Source organism: Sceloporus undulatus, chromosome 6 (assembly GCF_019175285.1).
Source record: "Sceloporus undulatus isolate JIND9_A2432 ecotype Alabama chromosome 6, SceUnd_v1.1, whole genome shotgun sequence".
NCBI classification, from domain to species: domain Eukaryota; kingdom Metazoa; phylum Chordata; class Lepidosauria; order Squamata; family Phrynosomatidae; genus Sceloporus; species Sceloporus undulatus.
In genome coordinates, this window is record NC_056527.1 from 61,586,414 (window position 1) to 61,612,138 (window position 25,725).

At 38.3% G+C, this 25,725-nt stretch overlaps 1 protein-coding gene across 3 annotated transcripts in view; it reads left to right on the forward strand.

Moving 5' to 3' along the window:
- BMPER (BMP binding endothelial regulator) overlaps positions 1–25,725 on the forward strand; it is a 222,194-nt gene that overhangs the window by 36,877 nt on the left and 159,592 nt on the right. For 2 of the 3 annotated variants that reach the window (XM_042476729.1, XM_042476730.1), the window contains exons 3-6: positions 1,839–1,938; positions 16,098–16,180; positions 21,121–21,211; positions 23,132–23,214. In XM_042476729.1, the coding sequence (XP_042332663.1) occupies positions 1,839–1,938; positions 16,098–16,180; positions 21,121–21,211; positions 23,132–23,214 (357 nt within the window). The remainder of the gene's footprint in view (positions 1–1,838; positions 1,939–16,097; positions 16,181–21,120; positions 21,212–23,131; positions 23,215–25,725) is intronic. The other variant, XM_042476731.1, reaches the window with a different exon arrangement.

A 25,725-nucleotide genomic window follows, 5' to 3' on the forward strand; every position in this document is an offset into this window, starting at 1 on the left:
CCCCACGCTCAGTGCCCTAACACTGCCGCCAGGGCACCATTTTGACGTGTGCCAGTCCACACGGTGCATGCCATGATGATGCATCTCTGGTGCTGCGTCCAAACAGTGCAGTGCCAAAGGGACGTCATCACGCCTTTAAGGACAAAAAAGGAGTCAGTTTTCCCAGCTCCTTTGCGTGCTCTTTGGAGGCTGGATCAGTGCCACAGCATGTGGTTGTCGCAGCACCGACCCAGCTAGTAAAGAGGTGTCTGCAGACCATTCCTAAAGGGTGGTATGTGTAGCCCCAATGTTGGTTTCTCTCTTAAATTAACCACTGTTTGCTGTGTTTTTTTAGCCCTGTCAAATGGTGATTAATCAAACAAAATAGCTTCAAACCTTGGTTTATGAAGCTGTCTTGTTTGAGCTGACCCCAGTTCAGATTACAGAGAGGAGACAAACTCCATGTGCTCTAAGATGGTCAACTATTTATTCAGTGTTTAAAATCAACTATGTTGATTGCAAGATTGGCAGGTTGGCAGTTTGAGGCCCTAATGCTGCATGATGGGGTGAGCTCCCATCACTAGTCCCAGCTTCTGCCAACCTAGCAGTTTGAAAGTATGTAAATGCAAGTAAATAAATAGGTACCACTTCGGTGGGAAGGTAAACAGCAGTCTTTGCAAGCATGCTGGCGACATGATCACAGAGTAGTCTCTGACAATGCTGGCTCTTCAGCTTAGTAATGGAGATGAGCACCTTTCCCTATGATCGGACTTGTCAACAGGGAATACTTTATCTTACCTTTAAAGACACAGGGACCTTTATGTCTATGGTCCTGTAATTTGGAGAATGTTTACAACTCCACTTATTTCTCTCAAAGGCCCCTGAAGAAGGCCTAGTTTGGCTGAAACATGTTGGGCTTTTTACACACCGAATAAACACTGAATAAACAGTTGACCATCTTGGAGCACGTGGAGCTTGTCTCCTCTCTGTTTGCTGCTTGGCAACATGCTTTCAGTTCCTTACCTACCCAATTCAGATTAGCCACCATTAGGGCTTGAAGGACATCCTTAACTGTAATTATGTAAAACAGAAAGCAAAAGCTGTGCAAGATGTGAGGAAAGCATATAAGCCTTGTTCTCCTGATGTTAAACCACAGGTTAGCATTATGTCCACCACCATTCTCTATTGTGGCTGAAACTGATAGGAATTGTAGTCCAACAGTAGGGTCACACACTTTTCAGCCATGATTTAGACAACATTTATCCCACCCTTCAAAATATTGTGCCGGATATTGATTGGATTAGTCTTAATTTGCAGTTTTATTTTGTGAGTATCTTTGTGTATTTTAAATGGAGTTCACTGAGGCCATCTTTGTCTTTATTTTGGTTGGAAATTTAGACTTGCATTTTTTACAAAACCAACTGCAATACTCAGACCTGTAGAGCAGCCATGGCTAAATATTTTTGTTCGCACAAGGAAGTCCTTGGCCAGGTATTCTAAAAGCTCCAGCTACAGTTTACACAAATATTATCCTTTCTAAAATATACCAGAAAGTAACATTAGCATGAAACGAGTCACATGTTTCCTTTGGCAGAACTTTATCTGGGTTCAGTCTCCTTTTAAGATTTGCCGCTGATCTCCCTTTCTCCCCAATTTTTCAGTTCCCCTCAGCTGCAGATATGCCACAAGGGAGAAACTGTGTCTGATTGTATGAAAGGGTAATAATGCCCTCTCTGTATTACAAATATCTCTTGTCAAGCAGAGGGAAAATTTCCAAATCTGACTTCATAGTACACTTTCTTACTAGCACAAAACGGAGACTGATATTACATTTTTCTTTCTACCTTTCCCCCTCACAGAACAAGGAAGTGACATGCAAACGAGAGAAATGTCCAGTACTTTCAAAGGACTGTGCTCTGGTCATTAAGCAGCGGGGAACGTGTTGTGAGCGGTGCAAAGGTGCAGTGGTTTCCATATTTCATCTTGCATTATTCATAAAATTAATGTTACTGTGTCTAAACTATATACCATGCTTACCTATGTAACCTCTCTCAGCCCTTAGACATGGATATGGATGTTGGTGTCAATAGCAAAATCCACCAAGTTCTCTGTTAACTAGCGTTTCTTAACCAGCTTCAGATCTTGGTTTCAAAAACTGATTAAGCAGCCAGACTGGTTACTTTTAACCTTCGTTATCATCTAATATTCTTTACAGCTTCTTCATTATATTCAGGTACACTCATGTATTCTTCCACCATGGTTAAGATCAAGTCGAAAAGTTTCAAGGAAGGGGGATGTGATCCTGCCGCCTAATCTTGACCTCTTTGCTAAAGTTAAGACATCCCAATGTAATATCTCCACCAGCATTTTGAGTTTACATACAATGACCGTGCTAAGCATCCTCTCAAAAGTGACTTGTCCATGGAAAATCTTTTTTTATCCTGGCCATGGTGAGAACTCTGGCAGGAGTTTCTGACCTTGGATCCCCAGTTGTGGGTGGATTACAAGAGGATGAAGGAAAGTTTCAGTTGGTTGGTAAGAATGTTTATATGGGGAGGGCAATGGCCTCATTTTGCTGCCAACCCTGGTAGTTGCACCCTGATGGGAGTGATTTGTCGAGTAGTTTGCTTCATGAGGGAGAGTCTGCAGTGATAAAGGATGTGAAAAGGAAAGGGGGGGGAACAATGTAATAAAACACTATTGGGGAGGGGAATATTTGAGAGTGGAAAGGGATGATACACTTATTTATTTATTTGCTGACATTTTTGGCCAGGCATATTTAACAGTAGTCAAGTAATATGTGGTCAGCTGGCAAGATTTGACTGATGAATGGACTGGCATCCTGATCTTCTGTCTTCTCCCACACAGCCAAGTAAATGAATTACATTGTGCCATTATGCCCTGCTAAACTGCACTTTGTGAAATGGCCTGCTAAATTAATGTTAATCCTCAACTAAATTCACTGAACATTTGAAGTACAGGACTACACTTGGCATCTAGAAGCAAGAATGTGTATTTAAAAAAGAAAAACCCCCAGAGAAAGTAAGATGGTACACATTAAATCTAATAATTATGTCATAGTTATACACAAATATGCAAAATACATATTCACAGTAATAATAACAATGTGATTATCTGTAGACATTGTAATCTTTTCCATAAACAACATAAATATACTTGAGAAGAACATGGATTACAGTACAATCTTATGTTCTATGGCCTTGTTGTTAACATATTATTCTAAGCATCGCTGTTTTTGCAATCTTTTTGCATTGTAATCTGACATATCATTTCATTTAATTAATTGAATCATTTGTCAGATGTGCTAAATCTCTGTAGAATTATTAAGAGGTGGCTGAAAAGTACTCCATACAAGAATATAGTAACTTAAGAAGAGGGAACACTAAGATGTGGTGTTACTGGGGTACTCCAAACACCACATCTAATGGAAATATAATACCAATATAATATAATAATACCAGTGTATTCTGAACTTCAGAAAAGCAAAATGTACAGTATTGAGGACAAAATAGAAGTATTGAATACATATTTTGACTGGGTGCAGGAAAGCACTTGATGGATGATTTATTTATGCATTTTTTAACATGTATCTTTGGTTTTATGAATGCATCCTGCTAAACCAACCAAATTATGCAAAATGTTCACTTTAAACAATGCCTTTTTAGATTATTTTAATATTAAGCATCTCACTAATCCATTAAATGATATGTAGAGATCTTGTAGCACCTTTTAGACTAACTGAAATAAAGAAGTTGACAGCATGAGCTTTCATAGACTTCAGTCTACTTCCTTAGATGCATTTAATGGAGTGGAAACCAGGGCCATTGGCATCTGAGGAAGTAGACTGAAGTCTACAAAAGCTCATGCTGCCAACTTCTTTATTTCAATTACCAGTAGTCTCAAAGGTGCTACAAGATCTCTCTATATACTGATTCTGCAGACTAACATGGCTATATCTTTGAATTCTACCATTACATGGTATGTTAGGGATCAGGTGCTTTATAGTTTCAACTTAGTTAATAGTTCATTTGTTTATTTAAAATACTGATACTTATTATACATATTATAGTTATTATACTATCTGAAGCAAGGTTGTGTTTTTACCTTGATAACTGTTTCTTTTATTCATTGCAGACATGTAAGTCTAGAGCTCTCCAGATGTTACTGGACTACAGTTCTCATCTTCCTCCATCATTATTTATACTGGCTGGGACTGATGGGAGTTGCAGTATAATAACATCTGGAGGGCAAGGCCATCCCCCCTCTAGGGTCCAAGGGTTTGGTTTCAGTTGCACTGCCATTGGAATGATTGCTAGTAATTGCTAAGGACATAGCATAATTATAGGCAAGGTATATGGAGAAGGAATTTTGGCTTTGATACAGAGGAATCTGGCTGGTGGATTTAGAGCACCTCATGTACCTAGAACAATTACACTGTTGGAGGCCTTGTATAAGCAGTTATGCATCCAGACAGTCACTAAAGAGTACAACTATTAACCAAAATAATCTGAAGCAATTGCATCTTCTCTAAGCTCTTGTTTGAACATCTCAAGTGTCACTTTTAACTTAAGGGTACATCCATTGATACCTACTATATAATCTATTCCATTAAGATATTATAATGTAGTAAGGTTTGGGTAACACTAGCCCTGACATTTATTCTTGATACAAAGGCTCAGATCTTGTGCAAGGCAATAAGAGTTAAAGATTCCAAAATAGTTACTTAATAGTGAACAATGAAGGTGTTGGTTTTTTCCTGATGAAGCAAGCACAAACAGTCCACAACACTGGAGATACCAGGGAGAGGCTCGTAGTTTCTAACATAAGATTTCCAGGTACAGATGGCCCTAGGATGTACAACTCCCTGGGCAGAGAGTGTCTTTGGGGCTTCCCATACATTTTACAGTGTTGCCATGTTGTTCTTACAGGTTTATGGTCTTGGCAGAGCTTATATTGTTTTGTTGCCTCTCAAAGTAAAGCCCTGTTCTGCTCCATTTTATCTAGAATAAATTACATCAGAGGCAGTCAAGAAAGAGGTAGATTGAAAAGCTAATAAATGGAATGTTTATTTATTTATGTTCAGGAAGTGCATTTCTATAGTCAATACCAGCTTGCAGAGAGCATTGAACAGATTGTTACTTTTTTTAAAAACCCGGGTTGTTGCAGATGACAGTGAAGAAACACTGAGCCACTGATATTTTCTTGGTGTTCAAAATGTTTGCCCAATGAATTCAACTCTGAGACGGCAAGCACCAGTTGCATGCACCAATTCACTTTCCCCCCGAAACTGAAGATTCATACAATCATAGAATCATAGAATAATAGAATTGGAAGGGACTGGAAGGGCCATGCAGTCCAACCCCCTGCCATGCAGGAAATCACAATCAAAGCATTCCCAACAGATGGCCATCCAGCCTCTGTTTAAAGACCTCCAAAGAAGGAGAGTCCACTACACTCCGAGGGAGTTTGTTCCACTGTTGGACAGCCCTTACTGTTAGGAAGTTCTTCCCAATGTTGAGGTGGAATCTCTTTTGCTGTAGCTTGCATTCATTGCTCCGGGTCCTAGTCTCTGGAGCAACAGAAAACAAACTTGCTCCCTCCTCAATATGACATCCCTTCAAATATTTAAACAGGACTATCATATCACCTCTTAACCTTCTCTTCTCCAGGCTAAACATCCCCAGCTCCCTAAGTCGTTCCTCATAGGACATGGTTTCCAGACCTTTCACCATTTTAATCGCTTTCCTTTGGACATGCTCAAGTTTCTCCACATCCTTTTTAAATTGTGGTACCCAGAACTGGACACAATATTCCAGGTGGGGCCTGACCAGAGCAGAATACAGTGGCACTATTACTTCCCTTGATTTAGACACTATACTTTTATTAATGCAGCCTAAAATTGCATTGGCCTTTTTAGCTGCCGCGTTGCACTGTTGACTCATGTTCAATTTGTGGTCTACTTGGACTCCCAGATCCCTTTCACACGTAGTTTCATTCAGCCAGGTGTCACCCATCCTATATCTGTGCATTTCATTTTTCCGCCCTAAGTGCAGTACCTTACATTTCTCTGTGTTGAATTTCATTTTGTTAGCTTCAGCCCAGTTTTCTAGTCTATTTTGAATTTTGGTCCTGTCCTCTGGGATATTAGCTACTCCCCCTAATTTGGTGTCATCTGCAAATTTCATAAGATTAAATACTGACTGTTTTGTACCAAGGCCCCTTTGAAATCAGTGGGACGAATAAATAATCTTGCTTTGTGATCAGTTTTACTAGGAACTAGATGCCTAAGGCAGAAGCCTGTCTGATCTTGGTCAGCTCTGAATAGTCCTTGGATGGGAAACTGCCAATGAATCCTAGGTGTTACAGGCTATATTTCAGAGGAAGGTACTGGCAAAACTACCTCTGAGTGTTCCTTGTCTAAGAAAACCTTGTGAAATTCAGGGAATCACCATAAATTGACAGGTAACTTGATGGCACATACATGCACACAGGTGCACCTAGTTCAAACTGGATCCAACCTTTCCTACAACAAAGACAGGTCTTACACAATTAATTCATGTACTTCTAAATAAAGAGTTAAAGAGCAGATGTTTGCCTTGTTTTTTCTAGAGCTGTAGCAGTAGGGCAAAAATGCCTTTTCATTTCCCTCATTTATTCAATATATTTAATCAAAACACATGAGATCACAGACTGTTATAGAAATATATTTGGCAGTCTCTCCTTATTCAGTTGGATGGAGATATGTCATTTTAATTTGGATCTGTCTCCATCTATAACAATATATATTTGCTTTCTGAGTAAGTGTTTGTTATTAGTGGTTTGGAGATGGACAAGGTACGTTTATGATAACTCTGAGACATACTCTGTTCTTGTTCCCAAAGTACATCTCTCATTTGATGTCAGTATGAATGCAGGGCAAACATTGCTCTCTAGACCCATAAAAACATAGGTTTGAAAATGATCTCTGGTTATCTAGTCTTATTTGGGCAGGAACGTCTTAGATCAGGGACCTTCACATTTCTCCAGGAAGAAGTACCACAGTGGTTCAATTGTTTGTGAGCCTTGTCTTTTTCTTACACATACCTTATTTTATCTGCAGTTTGTTTCTAATTGCTCAGAAAGTGCAGGTCACAGGTATATCACAAACTTAAACTGACTTACTAGTTATTCCCACTTCCTATGGAAAGTGCTTCAAAGTAGGAACATAATTTTTTTCCACTTGAGTTTCTCTAATCCTCATGCCACGTTTTCCTCCCTGTCCTTGTTTTGTATCAGATTGTAAGACTGTGTTTTCTGCGCACACAGAGTTTTGTGCACTTTTAAAAATACATATTTTGTAATCTCTGCATTTATTTATGCAATTGTAAATTTATATAATTTACATAGTTTAGGTACTAATTTAAGTAACGAAAATGTGGCCATAGCATCTCAGAATTTCAAGGGAAAAAATCTTTTTGCTCTTCCCTCATAGATCCATTTTTCTTACCATTCACTAAACAGGAACATACTGAATACAGTAGCTTTCCTGCTAAACAGGAACATACTGAATACAGTAGCTTTCCTGCTTCTCTTTCACAACCTTTTACAAACCCTTTGTTATCTTTGTTACCATGCTGCATATGTTCTCTAATTTGTTTATGGGTTTTTTTAATGAAAGTGAGTGGAAGCCCTGCTGTCCGCAAGAATGCTCCAAAGACAGGCTGAACACCCCTGGGCATTCTGCACTACTCAACCTCAAGCCACACCTCTTAGTTTTCCCCCATCCTGTCCCATACATGTGCACATCACCTGAGAATGGCAGTTACCTCCCTTTTCCTGCCCAGCTGCCATCCTATTGGATGCCCCATGCACACAGTCGCACGAGTGATACACCAGCCATAGAATGCATCACTTTGCCCAGTGACACATTGGAAAGCACATTCATGAAGGCTCTTCCCCCCATACATGTCCCTTTCCCCCCTTCTCCCCATGTTCCTCTGTTGAACTGTTTGGTTTGTTCATGTTTAATACATCCATTGCATTAATTGGCAACTTGAAATACTTTCACTGCATTGAGTGTGTGACAGGTCAGTGGTGCAGCTGACAATGTTCCTGTTTTCTAAACTGAAGGAAAAAACATATGGCAAACAATGGTGCTGGAGGCTGCATTCTAGCAGCTGTACATGTTCTTTGGAACTGGATGTAAAATGGAGTAGGCTGTAGCATTGACAGGTAGCATTAGGAGACACTGTTTCATAGGGGTTCCTATTTGTAAGGTCAGTTCCAGAGAGTGGCATTGTGGGACTGCTGTTCAGTCCCATGGCCATTGTACTGTGGCACACATCTTAACATCTGGGGTCATTCAGACTTTGGGGTTTGGGTGCTGTCAGTATGCTGCTGATACTCAGCTGTTTTTCCTTGTCATCAGAGTTATCTGGGGGTGTGGAGGTGCTGGAGCAGTGCCAGGATGCTGTAATGGGCTGGATGAGGGTGAATAAACTGATGCTGAATCATAATAAAATGACAGCTTTGTGGATTGGTGGTTCTCAAGTTTGGGAATTGGATATGTTTCCTACCCCAGATGGGGTTGCACTCCCCCTGAAGGAGCAGTTTCATAGTTACATCCATTCTTGTCAGCGGAGGCCTACCGTAGATAGACTCAGTGGCTCTGAGTGCTTGAGGTCAGCTTTGACTGATCCAGACAGGCCATGGCAGCAGGGATCACCCTTACTGGAATACTTCCAGTTTCACTGTTCTAACCCTAACTACTGCAGAAGACTATCCTGAAAAAGTATTTCCCAAATATCAAAGAAGCACATTAAGATTATATCTTAATTCTGATGCTACTGAAGTTCATGGATCTCAGCCAGTTTCAGCCTTGTGCAACTATGCAATCGGTTGCAAAAGCTAGTGACCTGTGGATGAGACTGCCCCAGAAGAAGCAACCAGGCAGATCAGTGGACCTTCAGGTGAACATTGCAAGGCAAATACATCCCTGCTACAGCTTCACACACAGAAGCATTTGATTCTTTTCTAGGATGAATATAATTTTAAGGTGATGAGGGGATTTTTTTTTTTTTTGCATTGCGGTAGACATTTCTATATAAAGTTAGAAAAAATAGTAGAACATGCTCCCTGTTCTGTAGTTCACTATTTGTCATGTTTGTGAAAAATTATGCCTAAGAGTATTTTTCTATGAGATTTGTTATGTACCACGTATAATGCCCTTGCAAAACAACAAGAAAAGCTCCTTCACAAAATAATTAATTTAATTATTTGTAATTGAAAAGCACACACATACAAACAAGTGTCTATATAAAAGCCAGGATCTTCTTGGATGTTACATAATTTTAGTATGTCCCATAGGGCTAAAGACTGCATTTCAAAATGTCTGTTAAATGAACTCCTGGCAAATGGATGGGCAGAGTATCTGGGATTTTTGCTTATTTTAAGCTAGCAGAGTTTTTTTATGTAAAACATTTTGCATATTAGCAATAGGAAATGTTCATAGTAACACAGTGTAGTTGGGCTCCATAACCTATTTTCCTGTAATGGTGTTTCGATTTCTTTTTCTTTTATTTCTCCTTCTTTTTGCTTTTAAAGTTTTTGTAAGCATGAAAAATGAACATCAGAAGAGAAAAAAATCAAGGGGATGTTGTATTTAATTATTCAAAAATTGTTCCTCAGAAGAATGACCAGACAAATTAGCGCAGCAATATAAAAGCAGACCAACAATGCCTTTAAATAAAACCATCTCTATTTCATAAGCATTGATTTGTCAGCCAAGTTAACAGAGCTTCAAATCCTATATACAGTATAGAGGATATTAAATACGTTTTTACATGTGTTTGGAACATAATAAGATCACAAGCTTTATCTGGCCAAGCCCCAAATTCTGGTCATTGGATCATTTTACTGATGCTAATACTCCATTAACTGGGATTCATACAGATGTAGCCCTTTACCATTTTTAATGGGCTAGAAGTGATCTGCTCCCAACCCCCTACCCCTTCCCAACCCAGCATTAATTGTAGTACATCATTTGGTCTGTCCTGATATTAACCACATGCCCTTGCAAACTGGGATTTGAAAACAGAAACGGTCAATAGTTCAATCAGTATCATATTTATTTTATGTTATCTTTTACATTTATGCCCTATTTCTCCCAGGTGTCCATCAGAAATATAACTACACAAAAATATCAATTTAAAAGAGTCAAGCAAAACATCATTAAAATAAAGACAACTGCTAAAACGAATCTTAAAACACTTACAAATCATCTTATGTGCCAAAGGTTTAAATAAAAACATATTCTGTGCACTGTACCCATTAGAGATGTAAACAGATTATCCTTAGGTAATAACAGATATAATAATAATATAATAATTATATTATATTAATATTATATTATAAAATATTATAAATGTTATAGTATATTAATAATAAACATAATAATAATAGATAACAGATCTCCTTTGACAAAGAGTTACCAGAGCCTGAGAGCAGTCAAAAAGCAAGGTCCTTTCTCAAGTTCCACAAAAATATGCTTCAGATGTTGATAGACCCTAAATCCTGAGCAGATTCATATGAAGGACAGATTGCCCACCTGTTACTATAGTTCTTCAAATGGTCATCTGTGAACTCGCACAACCCATACATCCTCCCCTCATTGTGTCCTCTTGAGATCATTGAATGCTACTGTTTGTCATTCATGGAACTGAGAAGCATACAGATAAAGTGCCTGCATGGTGGTTGGAGTTACCACCGAAAAGCTTATGTAATAGCTCTAGAAGCTCTAGAACGGTGCACTGCGTAGGCACAGATTACCCATTTGTGTGAGTCACAGACACCGTAAAGAGGAATGTGGTCTTTCAGCCTTAAATTACATAGGAAGGTCATAGGGCATAACAGTACTCTGAATTAAGCTTGGAAATGGAATGGTAGTCAGTGAAGCTGTTGGAATATGGGGTAAAATGGTCATCCATGTCATGGTGAGATTGCCATAAAGTTCAAGGTTTTCTTTCTGCTTGAGGGGAAAAAAAGACCAGATCCAAGCTTTAGTGACAGGGCTGTTGTTTTTTTTTAAACGATAGAAGCAATACACTGACCAACTATATAGATGAGATGAAAGGATGACAGATTCAAGGAAGAACCATTTGAAAATGAACCTAGAATTGCAGAATTTGAAGTAGAAGAGGTCCTCAGAGCACTTGGAAGAAATAAATAATCAGGAATTAATGCTTTACCAACAGAGTTATTTCAATCTATAGACATGGAATCCAATCAAATTCTGACAAAAATCTGCCAACAAGCATGGAAAACAAACACTGATCCATAGACTAGAACTGTTCGATATACATTCCAGTCCTCGGGAAAGAGGATGCCAATTGTAGTAACCACTGGATTTTTGCACTGTTCTCCTATGCGAGTAAAGTTTTTACAACAAAGATTTTACAACAAATACTTTTACCATTAATGGAGCAATAAATACCAGATGTCCAAGCTGGGTTCAGAAAAGGAAGAGGCACCAAAAAATTTCAGTAGAAGACCAACCTTTACAAGCTTTATAGATTATAGCAAAGCCTTTGATTGTGTAAATCAAGAAACATAATGGTTTTCTGAAAAAGAAATGGGTGCATCCCAACCTCTGATGGACCTGATGTGTAAGCTATACTCTGGGGGTAAAAGTCCACTAACAAGACAGAATATAAAGGAAAGGGTCCCCATAAATCATTGCTGTTCCCATTGGCAAGAGGATCAGACATAGCTGGGTTTTATCACTCTGTTTAACTTATATTTATAATTTATTATACATTATAAGACACATAGGATGGAGGCATGAAAAATAGAGGGATGATACCATATGACTTGTAAAAAAATAGCTTGGCATGACTACTGATTAGAGTTAAGGAAAAAAGGAAAAAATAATTATCACAGGTGATTTACATAGTTTTAAAGTGGGTCCTGAAGGTATAGAAATTAAGAACTCTTATACCTTGACTCAGTCATTAATCTAAATGAAGACTAGAGGGTGACTATGGCTTAATTAAAAGGGAACTATGAGGAAATAGGTTGGATCCTCAAGTACAAAAATATATGATTAAATACCAAAGTCAGAATCTGTGCTGTATTACTCATGATTTCTATATATGGTTGAAAAGCTTGACAGTGAAGAGAGCAGACAGGAAGAAAATCAACTCATTTGAAATATGTACAAGAGGGGAGTTCCACGAATACCATGAACTACTAAAAGCAATCAAATTAATGGGTCTCAAATGAATGACGCATGGAATAAAGAGCCATATGAAGAGGAACCCCATATTTTTTAAAAAACAAACAAGGTGGAGACTTCAATAAGAGAAATTAGGAAAAATAGATCACCAGGAACAGATTATATTCAAATCAAAGTGCTATGATCCACACTGACAGAATCAATTCTAATGGTAACCAACATATGTCAACAAATATGGAAAATAAAATCATGGCCAACAGATTGGAAACAATCAATATACATCCCCATCCATAAAAAATGAAACACAAAAGACTGCAGCAGCTATAGGACCATAGCATTAATCTCCCATCCAAGCAAACTTATGCTCAAAATTCTGCAACATAGACTCCAATCATGCATGGAGAAAGAAATCTCAAAGGTCCAAGGAGGGTTCAGGAAAGGAAAAGTACTAAATACCATGTTGCAAACATATGTTGGCTAATGGGGCACATCAAGGAATTCCAAAAGAAAATCAGCATGTGTTTTATAGACTATAGCAGAGCCTTTTACTGTATAGATCACGAAATGGTATGGAATGCCCTTAAAGACATGGGAGCGCCACCACATTTGATGAGGAATCTGTACTTAGGATAAGAGGCTACTGTTAGACTGGAATATGGAGAGTGGTTCTCAATTAGCAAAGGGGTCAGTCAATGCTGCATCTTGCCCCTTGTATGCAGAAAATATAATATGAAGAGCAGGTTCGGACAAAGAAGGAGCAGTGAAAGTAGGAGGAAGGAAAATCAACAATCTAAGATATTTAGATTACTACTAGCAGAAATCATCACAGACCTGGAAGTACTACTAAGGAAGATCAAGGAAGAAGGTAGAAAAATAGATTTACTGCTCAAGATAAAGAAAGCAAACATAATGGCCACAGAAGATCTACACAAATTCAACATAGACAATGAGGAAATAGAAATAGTACAAAAAGTCTTTGTACCTTGCAGCAAAAAGTTCAGAATGGGGGCTGCAGTTTGGAAAGTAGAAGAAGACTGGGAATGTGGAGGGCAATTATGAAAGAACTAGAAAAGATCCTAAAGAGTATAGATATACAACCGAGTACGCAAGTTAGAATCGTAAAAGCCATTGTATTCCCTACTACCATGTATAGATGCGAGAGGTGGACAGTGAAGAAAGTGGATAAGAAGAAAATCAATGTACTGTATTTCAGATGTGGTGCTGGAGTAGAGTGTTAGGAAGCCATGGACAGCCAAAAAGACAAACAAATGGGCCCTAGAACAGATCAAGCCTGAAATTTCCCTGGAATTTAAGATGATTAAGCTGAAGCTGTTGTACTTTGGCCATATAATGAGAAGGCATAGGAAAAGATAATAATGCTGATAAAGGCAGAGGGAAGTGGAAAGAGAGGCAGGCCACATGCTTGATGGATGGATTGTATTAGGGAGGTAACAGTTATGCATTTACAGGACCTAAGCAGGAGTCTTGGAGGTGTCTCATCCACAGGGTCACCATGAGTTGGGATGGACTCAAAGGTGGTTAACAACAACAGAGAAAATCAGTCCTAATCTTGAAGACAAAATGACTGAACTGAGACTATCATGCTTTGGATATGTCGTAGGGTGACACGACTCATTGGAAAAAATGTTAATGCTCAGAAAAGCAGAAGGCAGTAGGAAAAGAGGAAATCCACATTACAAGTGGATAGACTCAATCTAGAAAGCCATAACCCTGAGTTTGGAAGACCTGAGCAGGGCTGTTAATAATAAAGTGACTTGGAAGTCTCTCATTCATAAGTCAAAGCCAAGTTTATGGCAAACTACAACAACAATACAAAAGAAAAACAGAACAAATGTCACTTCAAAAGAAGCGTTACTTCAAGGCAGTACTGAACTATGTAAATCATGGTTTTCCAAATTTCACTCAGATGTGGCACACCATTTTCTGAACCAAAACTGTCTGCTGGCTTCACTCTTATATTCTCAAATGTTTGCTTTTGGAAGTGTTACAACTGGCTGTCTTCACAAGCGTCCTTGTATCTCCTGCCCAGCCACATCACTTGGTATTCCGTGGGACAAAGCCAGAACAAAAATCCATGCAGTTACGTAGCTCATGATGCTGTATTATTACATGACTGAGTGCTGGTGTAAACTCTACTCTCTGCATGTTAACCAAAAATAAATACTGTAAGCAAATAAAATCACATCATTTAAACAGTAAGCTGTTATGATCAAAGGCTCAGTACAATTAAAACAGGCAATTAGAGAAAAGAAAACAGAAATAGGGTCAGAACAGAAATGATTGGTTTAGGAAAAAAGAGAGCAATTTGGCTATTTTGAATCACTGCCCACATGCCCTGAGAAGCTAACTTTTTTTAGGTCCGAAGGAATCAGAATCCAGCTATTAGACAGACAACAGCAAGTAGCAAGTCATTTTGGCAGTGGTTAAAAAACAATTGGATAAATTGTGAAAAGCAACTGCAAGAAATGAAAATGATTACTGGCAGAAACTATCAACAAATGTTGCTGTCAAAAAGGGAAATTATTCTATTAATTAGATGGGAAAGAACCCTTTTATTTATCACATTTTTATCCCACCATTTCTCCAAAGAGCTATGGGCAGTCCACAGTCAGCCTTGCTGACTGTCCTTTGTGTTCAGGGATGTGGGTCCTCTGGGTAGGAAGCTGAAAGAGATGGAGGCACAGGTGGTTTCTAATTTTATGACATTTCTTGATATGCAGAACATACCAAACAGGCTCTTCTTTCTTCTGTTTTGTTGTTGTTGTTGTTTTTATAGCGCTGTAAATGTACACAGCGCAGTACATACAAATGATTTTAAAAACAAACAAACAAAAAACTCCAGCAAATAACATGACTTTTCTGCCTTGCCCAGGGAATAATAAGCACCAGAACCTCAGATAGTCTTTTATTTATTTTGCCTTGATAAAGTGATTTGTAATTGTCTAAAAGTTTGAATTATATCCATGGGTGGTAGAAACAGGCAAATTACAGTTGAAATGAAAGTGGCTTGGACCTCTGCGCTGCACATTAGAAAGTCACTGGAATGAAATTTATGGTTCCCTCTCCTGCCTGATTTAATCCAGAAGTTTTCTTCTCTTCATCTGGAAGATAAATGGAATGAATGGTCTTAATGCTTGATTATGGTGTAATGAGCAGGATGGAGAGCAATGCCTTCAAGGATATCTCTGAATGTGAGGAATTCAGTAATTGCTACTTTCTGAGCCAAATATGCTCTGTGCTCAGTCATGTAGCAGGTGCAATTCTACCTGGCTGAGTAAACTTGCCAAAGTGGAAGATATTTACCACTCGGCCGATTTTCTGAAGAATTTTGCAGACATTCATAGCCTGATTAGGTGGCTTAAGATGCAGCTTCTTGAAAAAGAAGCAGGACTAGGAGACAGAATATGTGGTTTGGACAAATTCTTAAGAACGTTCTTGCCCTTTTCCTAGGAAGTGCTTTTAATTTTAGTAATAGTAGATTGCTAAAATAAGATGAATTGGTTTACATTTCCCTTTCTCCTTTCAGTCTCATTATCACATAGCCAGAAAAGTGTCAAAATTACTAAAACTCTTCACCACACCATTGGCTCCTATCCCTTTCAGTGTTTCTCTTTCTCTGCCATAGTGTTAGGATTAGCTAACTGACAGTCAGCGTGTTTTCAAGTCATATTTTCTGACCCGTGAGGTTTAGAAACTTGCCTTATTTTTTAGTAGTGAACTTTTCCAAATCGTATGCATGATAACAGCTATAAAACTAGAGAAACTGAACAACTTGCTTAAGGAAATTGGTGGTTTTTACTAGTCTTGTGTGGCTTGCTAATATAAAAAGAATTGTTCTGCTTATTATTTCTGTTTTTATCCCTAGGTTGCACTTTTGAAGGAAACTCATATAACAGCTCAGAGACATGGCAGGCCCCAAACAAACCTTGTGTGATGCACCAATGTCAGGTAAAGAATAGAATTAGTGTTCAAACAGACATTTTCAGTTTTTAATTTTTAAAATATATTTTTAAATATATATTTTATTGGACTTTAAAAGTATAATTGCAAAGAAAAGAAATATAGAAAGTAATAGAGGAAAAAAGAAAGAAAAAGAAGGGTATAGGAAATGCATAAGATATGAATAAAGGCTAGGCATATTAATTAATTAATTTGCTTTATTTATATACCGCTATTCCAAATATCATACAGGTGAACAGCAATTAAGCTAATTAGCAAGTAAGCTAATTTGCCCCCAACAGTCTGGGTACTCATTTTAGCGACCTCGGAAGGATGCAAGCCTGAGTCGAGCTTGGGCCCTTTTGCTTTTCTTGAACTCGCAACCTTGTGTTTATATAAGCTGACCATTCTTTGAAAAATACATTTTCTCAAAATTGACGACTATCCCTTTGTGTGTAGCTAAAGCAGTAAGATTTTTTGACCAATGGGTGGTGAATATCCATCTTTCCAGCCTTAGAGCCTTAAGTATTTTTGAACAGTAAAAGCACAGAGCATCCAACAATGTTGCCCTCTGTTAAGTTCTGCATTACAAGGTGTAATTTTAAAGAACATATGGATCTACAAATACCAAAGATTTTTCTAATATGCATCCAACCAAAAAGAACTAATCCCTGAACATGCCCACATCATAGGTCACAAGGAAGCTTTATCTCAATTGTATTGCAAACATTTGGTTTAAGCAAACAGTTTCTTTCCCCCCCCAAAAAAAGTTGTAGAGATTTCCAATTAATACAAAACTTCATTTTTTTGGACATTTCTAGTATTTATAAAGCTCAAGAAAAAAGGACAATGCTCCCTTGTATTGATTCATTTTAATGAAATAGACTAGGGGAGGGGAATTAAATGAATAAATGGATAAATAATAAATGAATAATAAGGTAAGTGAAGAATGGAAAGCATCATTGGCATAAGGCTAGTATTGTATGTATTCTTTTGCTCAGACGTAGCCTATGAAAATAGCAAGAAAATAAAGATCTCCCTGAGGAAAAACCCAGGACTTTCTGTGAAAGTACTTTTAGGCAGAGAAATGGATTCAAGATGTTAAAAGGCTGGGATTTTAAAAACCTGTAGTGTTTATATTAAATATAGAACTTACCATTAGACTTCTCAACCCTTAAAATATTGTATATCTAAATGTTGCTTGCTCTTAATATTTGTGGGGAGCTAAACAGTAAAACATTGGTTTTTGCACCATTTAGTTGAAAATGAACTTGAGTACCCAAGTTTGGTTAGATTCAGGTAGCATCAGAAATACATGTCTAAGACCACTAAAGTGAAGTTCAGCACAGAGAAGACAGAGGTTGGAAGCTTGTTTTATTCAGGGAGCTGTGGCTTAGTTTGTTCCAGATGGTGTGAACATCCACTAAATATTGAGTTTTATAGTCTACAGACCCTGTTACACTTGACCTTGTATAGGCAGGTATATATAGTTTCTGTGTAAAGACATACCTTTCACCTGCAGAAAATTGTATGACAGAGTGGCCTCCGGGACAGAAATAGGTTTGCCATGGTCAACCACATTAGTTTTGAGAAAGCTATAGTGTTTCTCAGAATATTTCTAAACATAATGCAAAGCATTGATAATGACCTGTAAAAACCAAGGCTGAGATCCTGCATGGTGCTGTTGGAATGGAAATCTCTGCTTAGTGATCACAGTCTCACAAATTACTTTCCTACTGCTGATGCAAGCTTTCAGTGACCAGTGCAGGGGGGATATGCTAACAACTTGGTAGTTTTTCTGGCTGTGCTTCTGTAGCTGGATGCACAAAGATGTCTTCTCAAGGGTCCAAAAGGATGTTGTCATATCCAGATGCTGAAACAGATACTGCCCAAATGCCCTTGACTTCTCCCAACTGTTAAGTGGCCAAGAGGAGCAACAGAGAAGTTGGTTGCACAGCCTGGGAATTGCGTGAAAGAGGTGCTGAATGCAACAAATACCGAAAGAGCTGTAATTCCTGTGTGTATCACCAGCAGAATTCTGGCTTGTGAGTGGTGATCCAGGTACCTCAAGGACCACCTTTTCCCCATGAACCTGCCTATGTTCAGTTGGGGTCAGAGGCCCCTGTTTGAGTTTGGCTTTGATTGCACGAGAGGCACATTATGATTGTAGACAGGCCATCTCTATGATGGTGCCGTGGATTTGGCAGTCTCTCCCAAGAGAGACTTACTCAGACCCAAATCTATTTATATCTGTGACAACTTGCTCATATGGTAATATGTTAATGTTGTTCCATTACCCTGCCTCCTCCATAGTTGTAGGCTGACATTTGTAAGTAAGAAAATCCTGCAGCACTGGGAGATCAGGGTAAATAATCCAAGGCAGTATGGAGATAGAATGATGCCAAGTATATATACACTGGTAGTTTATATTAATTGTATGGCTGTTGATGAAGTGTTTACTCCTGGGCTTCATATACGTCTTCCAGTCAGTGTTCCAGTGGAGGACTGGGCCCTGCCACCTTCATTTTAAATCTTAGATTTGGAACTTTGTAAAAAGAAAGTCTTTCTCTTTTCCTCTCTGCTTGAGCATTTGAACAGTTCTCTCAGAAATCGGCAAACTTTATACAGAGATCTGTCCTACCCCTGTTTCTGTACTTATCAGGAAGTTAGCTTCTGGAGCAAGGAGCGCAGATCATTTGCTTGACTCATATCAGCAGAACCATCAAAGATAAGAAGCTTCCATCCCACAGGATGAGAATCTTTTATCTCTTCTCATAAGCCTCTTTCCTCCAAGGATGTAGAGTGGGAAGAATGTTTTTATCAGCCCTGTTACTCGGAAAACAGAATGGTGGATTATTTTCACATTTCCTGTGGGCTTCAGACTTTTGATAAGATTGGCATCTTTCTTTTCTTACTCTTGTTTTGTTATCTTAAGTTTACTGCCCTGGAGATAGATATTGCAGGGGCAACTTGCAAGACTCAGATGTGCCTTTACTTTCAGGTTAATCTCCTTATGGGCCACAATAAATAGATAAAGGGGTTAATGCAGTTGTCAGTCCAAACTAGAATTGGCCCACTTAAATCAGTGGAACTTACTTAGGTGTTGATTTACCAAGTTTGTATTGATTCAATGAGTCTACACTAGTTTGGAGTAACCAATGAATGTGTAAAACACAACTATACCAACCGGTTTTCCTATGAGAATATCCACAAGGATACTCTGAATTGTTAAGGGGGTCCAAAACTCAACCCAAAGCCTGAGATATACTCCCTGATCAGTTCTTTCATGTTCTTCACATGAAGATAACCATTTAAAGCAATCTTTTAGACAACCTCTTGGGCTAAATGGCTCTCTTAGTCATAACTCTGCTCCTTCTCTATCAAGCCACAATGCCAGTTTTTTTAAACTGAAAAACCATGGGGTATTTTTTGTCAAAGGGAGCGGTGATGGTGGTTTATGTACAAATTTAGAACGATGAAATGGTGGATGAGGGAAAGCTGCACAATTTATTCCATATCTGACATTTCTTCACTTCAAACTGGCTTCTCTAGATCCTTCTCTAGTTCTGGAAATAGGAAAATGTACTTCTCTATAGGGTTTTGGTATTTTGGGGAGCAAAAAAATCAGTTGGGTTACAGTTTAGCATGGAGAAATGTATGAATAAAGGGTAAAGCAACCCTCCTTTTCCCACCAGTTCTTTGCCCTATGTAAAGCAGCATTTTATCTGAAGAAAAAGTGTGTCCACTGTTAATAACTAGCTGGTTATCATCTGCTTGTTATTACTTGTTCCTTTCTTAAAACATATACCTTACTATTAAATTAATTTTATTTTGTTCTCATTTATTTTTAGTCCTCCCAGGAACAAACCATTTCTGGTGAGATGATGTAATACTAAAATACTATATAGTATTCTAGTAAATGAGTTTGGAGGGGCTAAAGTATAAAATATATACAAACAGCTAAAATGTCTGGAAGGAGAGGAATATTTTTGTCTGATGTGGGTGCCAGGGAAGTCTCCTTGTGGAAGGCATTCTGGAAGTGGTTCTGAAAGTGAACGGATGATCCAGGCAGTTACATGTGGGTCCAAAACACACTGCAGAAATACTCCAGTTTGAGACTCCTTTAACTGTCCTAGCTCAGTGCTAGGGAGTTCTGGGACTTATAGTTTACTGTGGCACCAGAGCTCTCCGATGGAGAAGGCTAAATGTCTCACAAAACTACAGTTCCCAGAATTCCCTAGCATTGAGCCAGATCAGTTAAAGTGGTCTCAAACTGGATTATATCTGCTTTGTGTTTTGGACCGTGATGATCCTTTAGATGCTCTCACTCCAACCTATTTAGGGCTTTAAAGGTCAACATTAACATTTTGAATTGGGCACAAAATTAGACAGGAAGCTAGTGGAGCTAATAAAACATTGCCATCTCCTGACTAGATCAATGAGACCCAATTATTAACCTAGCATTTCGATTTTGGACTAACTAAAGATTTTGCTCCATTTTCAAATATACCTGTGATAAGACATGTGTGTTTTGGAAAGTTGTGTTTGGCATTTATATATACATTCATGGAGAAAAGTGTCATCTCAGATTGGTTTGGCTAGTAAGAGCTTTTTCATATTCACTAAAGAATACTAAAAAGAATCCAAGTGTCTTTTTTGTGCAGTTTGTTGTGCACATGTTATAAAGTAAACAATATTCAGCTTTATTATAAAATATGAATTATGCTTTAAAGTTTATTAGTGACAATGTCTTAACACTGATTACATATTTTACTATTACATTAATTGGTGTTATTTGTGCATATCTGCATGTACAGTGTATGTGTAAGTTTGTGCATATATACAAATACAAATGACTTCTGTATTTCTCTTTTGTGTCTATACTGTGCTTTTTTTTCTTTTTTCTTTTTAGATTTTAATTTATGTTGGTTTCTTATTCTCTCTGGTAGGAAGGAGTGATAACAGAATCTGAAATTCAATGCATTGTTCATTGTAAAAACCCTTCAGAACAGCCAGGAATGTGCTGTCCCACATGTCCAGGTAAGATTTCAAAGATGCACTTATAATAAAATATATTTGATAATACAGCAAATCTGACATTCCTGTGTTAATTTTTAAGGTTAAATAGCATGAGTATCAGCTTTGGGGAATGGAATGGGAACAGAAATGAATGACTATAAATGTTTGGTTGGCCAAACTTGATTATGGTTGATTGGGATTTTAGTTCAACAAAACTGTATATTAACTGTTGCCCTATAAAGTGTTTTATGTTTCTGCTTCCCAACCCCTTTGCTTCCCAGATCCTATGGGATGAGGGGCCCAGATGTCCATGCATATGCGTGTGCATATATATGCAAATATATATGCATTCTCTATGGTGTTTCAACTCCATCTTGATCTTGAACAGTGTACAAAACAAGAAAGACCGCCTACCAAACATATTTGGATACCGATACAGTTCCACTCCATATATTGTTTCTACCCTTTCTTGCATTTCTTTTGACTAAAGGTTTACTCAAGCTAACATTATCTTATCCTAGAATAGTATGAATTTCTATATGGATATTCCACAGTTGGGTGTTAGTTCACAGTTCTCACAGAAAACCAGCCACACTTTGTTCTTGTCCTCTTATCTACTAATCACTTGGTTGGTCATGATGCTCCCTTCCTCATCGTGTGTGTGTGTGTGTGTGTATAATATGGATTTTGGGATGATTTTTAGTAAACATCTGACATGTACCAAGCCATAGCTAAAGACCAGTGAAACAGCTTATTTCAAACACGTGTTAATTTCCCATGCAGTCAACCATAAGCCAGTTCCACCTAGTTTCTGCATCGGTCTAAGCTGGGTTTTTTTAAAGGCACAAAAATTCACATAATTATTTTTGTGTATGTGAAAAACTACATTGCAATATTTGTAAAGGAATAGTCTGAATGGTAACTATGCTGCAGCCTGCATATTTGTCCCAGAAATGCACAGTAGGTTGGCTTACTTAAATTGTGGATGAATCCAAAATCTCCTTCAAGCCACATCTGGCCAGCTTCATGTTGTCTACTTCCGACTCACTGGCTGACAGATGCTTTCTAGAGCTCCGACTGGAGTTTTTTGTAGGAGGTTGATTCTGGCACTTCCATGTGTGCAAAGCACATGCTTTATGGCCAATTAATAATTCCTCCTGCACTCATAGGTTCTTTAAAAAAATATTCTAGTTTCTCCTCCTGAATAAAAATGAAGAGAAGTTAGCACTACCGGCTTGGTGTCTTTCTTTCTTTCTTTCTTTCTTTCTTTCTTTCTTTCTTTCTTTCTTTTTTTGTCCCCCTTTCTTTTGTTTACTCCGCTTCTGACATTACACCCCACCTGGTCACTTTTGTTTCCATCAGGGTTTCTTCACAGCTGTCTTGTCCTATGTAAAAAATGAAAGAAAATCAGCACAGATTGTTCCTCCTTTTCTTCCTCATAAGCAATGTTGGTCTTATATCTTCATTAATTAGGATACAAATTGACCCCCCCCCCATCCCCATCCCAATGCTTATAATGCCTGTATTTACATGTTGCAATCATTGTGGTATTCAAGGACAATCTATGAAGATTATATAGTTGTGATTTTTTCATGTCTGTTAAAACCAAAATTCCTGAGATGCTTAATACATTGTTGAGCTCTCTCTACTTAATGCATTTTAATTAAGTTTATAGACTCTTGCGGTTATAACGATAAGATTTAAAATGGTAATGTGGTGCATTTTAACAGCTTGGAAATGAAAAGGCAATTAATGGGAATTCCCGTATGTGCTCATATTATTTTACATAATGATTTTATATAAACCTGAGATTTACAGACAATTATGACTGGTAATACTTTTCTCCTATGGTATTTGTATTGCAGTCGTATTGCAAAAGAGATTGTACGCAGATGAGGTGGTAAGAAAAATATTTTTAAAATACTGCTTTTCTTTTCCCAGGTTGTACATTTGAAGGTAGACAGTACTATGAAGGTGAGGAATTTCAGCCTGAAGGGAACAAATGCATCACATGTGCTTGTATTGTAAGTCTTTAGCATTGTATCAATGCACATGACTTTTAAAAGGCATTATTATTATTATTATTATTATTATTAGTGGTGTTATATTACACAGAAACAACATTGTGAATTCAATCCCAGGCCTCCACAGTTGATTCAGCCTTCCATCCTTTCGTAGGTTGGTAAAATAAGTACCCAGCTTGTTGGCGGCAATTGGCTTACAGCTTGTAAACTGCTTAGAGCCATGGTGGTGAACTTATGGTATGCATGTCCTCTCTGGCAGGCAAAGCCATCTCTAAAGGCACATGCCTGTTCCTCCTCTTCCCCCATCCTCTTGTGCCTTTAACTGTCTCTGTGGACCCATCCCTGGAAGTCTCTGGCTTAGAGAGTGCTGAGTTTACTATTACATGATATAGAAATGTAAAGGCTCTTGCTATTGCTAAATGCTTCGATTTCTTAGGAATTACCTAAACAGAAAAGTTCAGGAGTTGCCTCTAGGAACCAGAATAAAAGAGGCTAGGATAGCAGATTTGGAGTTTGGAGAAAATAAAGAGTAGGAGTCTTAAGTATCATCTTCCTGCAGTATGGGTTATCTGCTGCCTCTGTAATTACTTACATACTATTCTGGTGAAGCATTAAACATCCATCAAAGTGGTAAGGGCAGTTTAAGTGGAAACATATTATGGCAAAAAATACCTGCTAAAAGTGATCCTATCCTAATGTTATTCCTATTTAACTATTTAGCATAAACCCATCAAAATGTGTGGGACTTGTTAGTCACATTTAAATCCCATTTACTTCATTTAATGGCTTATGCATTTTGGTCACTGGATTATATTTTTAATTTATATTAGAAAAGCAAACAATATAGAGAGTTAATTATAAATAAGCTCTTATCAATAAATGAACATTTCAAACTGTTTTGCTAAAGTCCATTTTAGAAGGGATTTTATTTTATTTTAAATAAAATAAGGGATTTTATTTTAAATAAAACAAAGTTCAGCAAACCTTTGTTTTAATCCTATATTTAGAATGACGGTGGGCTGATTTAATTAAATTTGGTAACAGATTTGAATTATTTCTTAGAAATGGCAACTCTTGCTATATGTACAATTCTATTTATATGTGTAATATTTAGGATTAGGGTCACATCTGGACTGACAAGAAAATCCAGTTTACCTTTGGGTTACCCTGATCCACAGTACCCGCAGACTTGTTTACACACACCAAGGTGAATTCAAGAAAACTGTCCACACAGTTCTCCCTTTCAAACGCACCATGGTCCAGAAGCTGTGCGCTGAAGAGGAAATGGCGCTCACGCATACGACACATGCGCCATGCTGCGCCGCATGCACGAGCCCCATTAGTTTCAGTGGGGCTCAGGCACAGATGGAACTTGCTTTAGGTGGCAGGGTCTGGAACGAATCCCCACGCAGGGCAAGGACGCACAGTATATATGGCCACATGACTGTGGTTGCTCAAATTTTTCCCCTCTTTCTTCCTCCATGCATGCAAATATACAGCTCTCTGAACTTCTCCTCATCAATGTCACTATGAAGTGCAGTCTCCCCCCCCCCCCCCCCCAACTTTACAGATTTCCTGCTCAAAACTGGGAGAAATCCCAACTTTTATCCCCTCTGGATTAAAGCCCTGAAGCAATGGAAGGGTTTGGATTTGGCCCTAATCATTCTCTACTTTGTTTGGCCAGCTCGCTGTCAAAAATAGGTGAGACCACTTTATTTGGCCTGTGTAGACGCACACTAGGAAAGTCCCATGTTGATCTGACACCCAGAAAAAAAGTCAATGTGGTAGTGTTGGAAATAAGATATGACCTAAAGCCATAGTGATTTGATGTTTGTGGATTCAGTAATTTGGATTGGTAAAAGACAGCTAGCTCATCCTATAACTTGCGGTGGAGTACACAAGTTTTGATTTTTCTCTCCCTCTTAAGTTTAATTTACTTCAAGTGTCTTCAGAAGGGCTATCTCGGGCTGCCAAATAGCAGACGATAAAAGCAAAGCACTATCTAATGCCTTTCTATTGGCAGCTTTACCCATGGCACAGACATGTTGTGTAACGTATTGGTTCTGGCCTCTGATGACTTCAATTAATCATTCAGCACAAAGAGATATAACTTCAGTCAAGATCAGTGGATGTGTGTTTGCTTTTGCCTGGGGTGAAGTTGGCTCTGTCTCCTCTCCAGCACCACCTTAACTTCATCAAACAGGAGTTGCATGTTGATTAATATGATTAAGAAGTTGCCAGTTCATCAGTGTTTCCTTCCCCACCCCTTCTATTCCTACCCAAACAAAGCTGGCAAACAAGGATGAGGTGTTTTTTGTCAGTGGAAACAAAACTTTCATCCAACTGAAAAGCAGCGAGGGCCTCCTCCTTCAAGGCATGCTTGTCATGTCACTGTTTTCCTCATTCCTCCTCTGTCTCTCCTGCTTAGTTTCCTTAGACTCACACATTTACCTGGACAATTCAGATTGTACAATAAGAGTGGAGCCATCACAAAGCTTCTTGAAGTAGGTT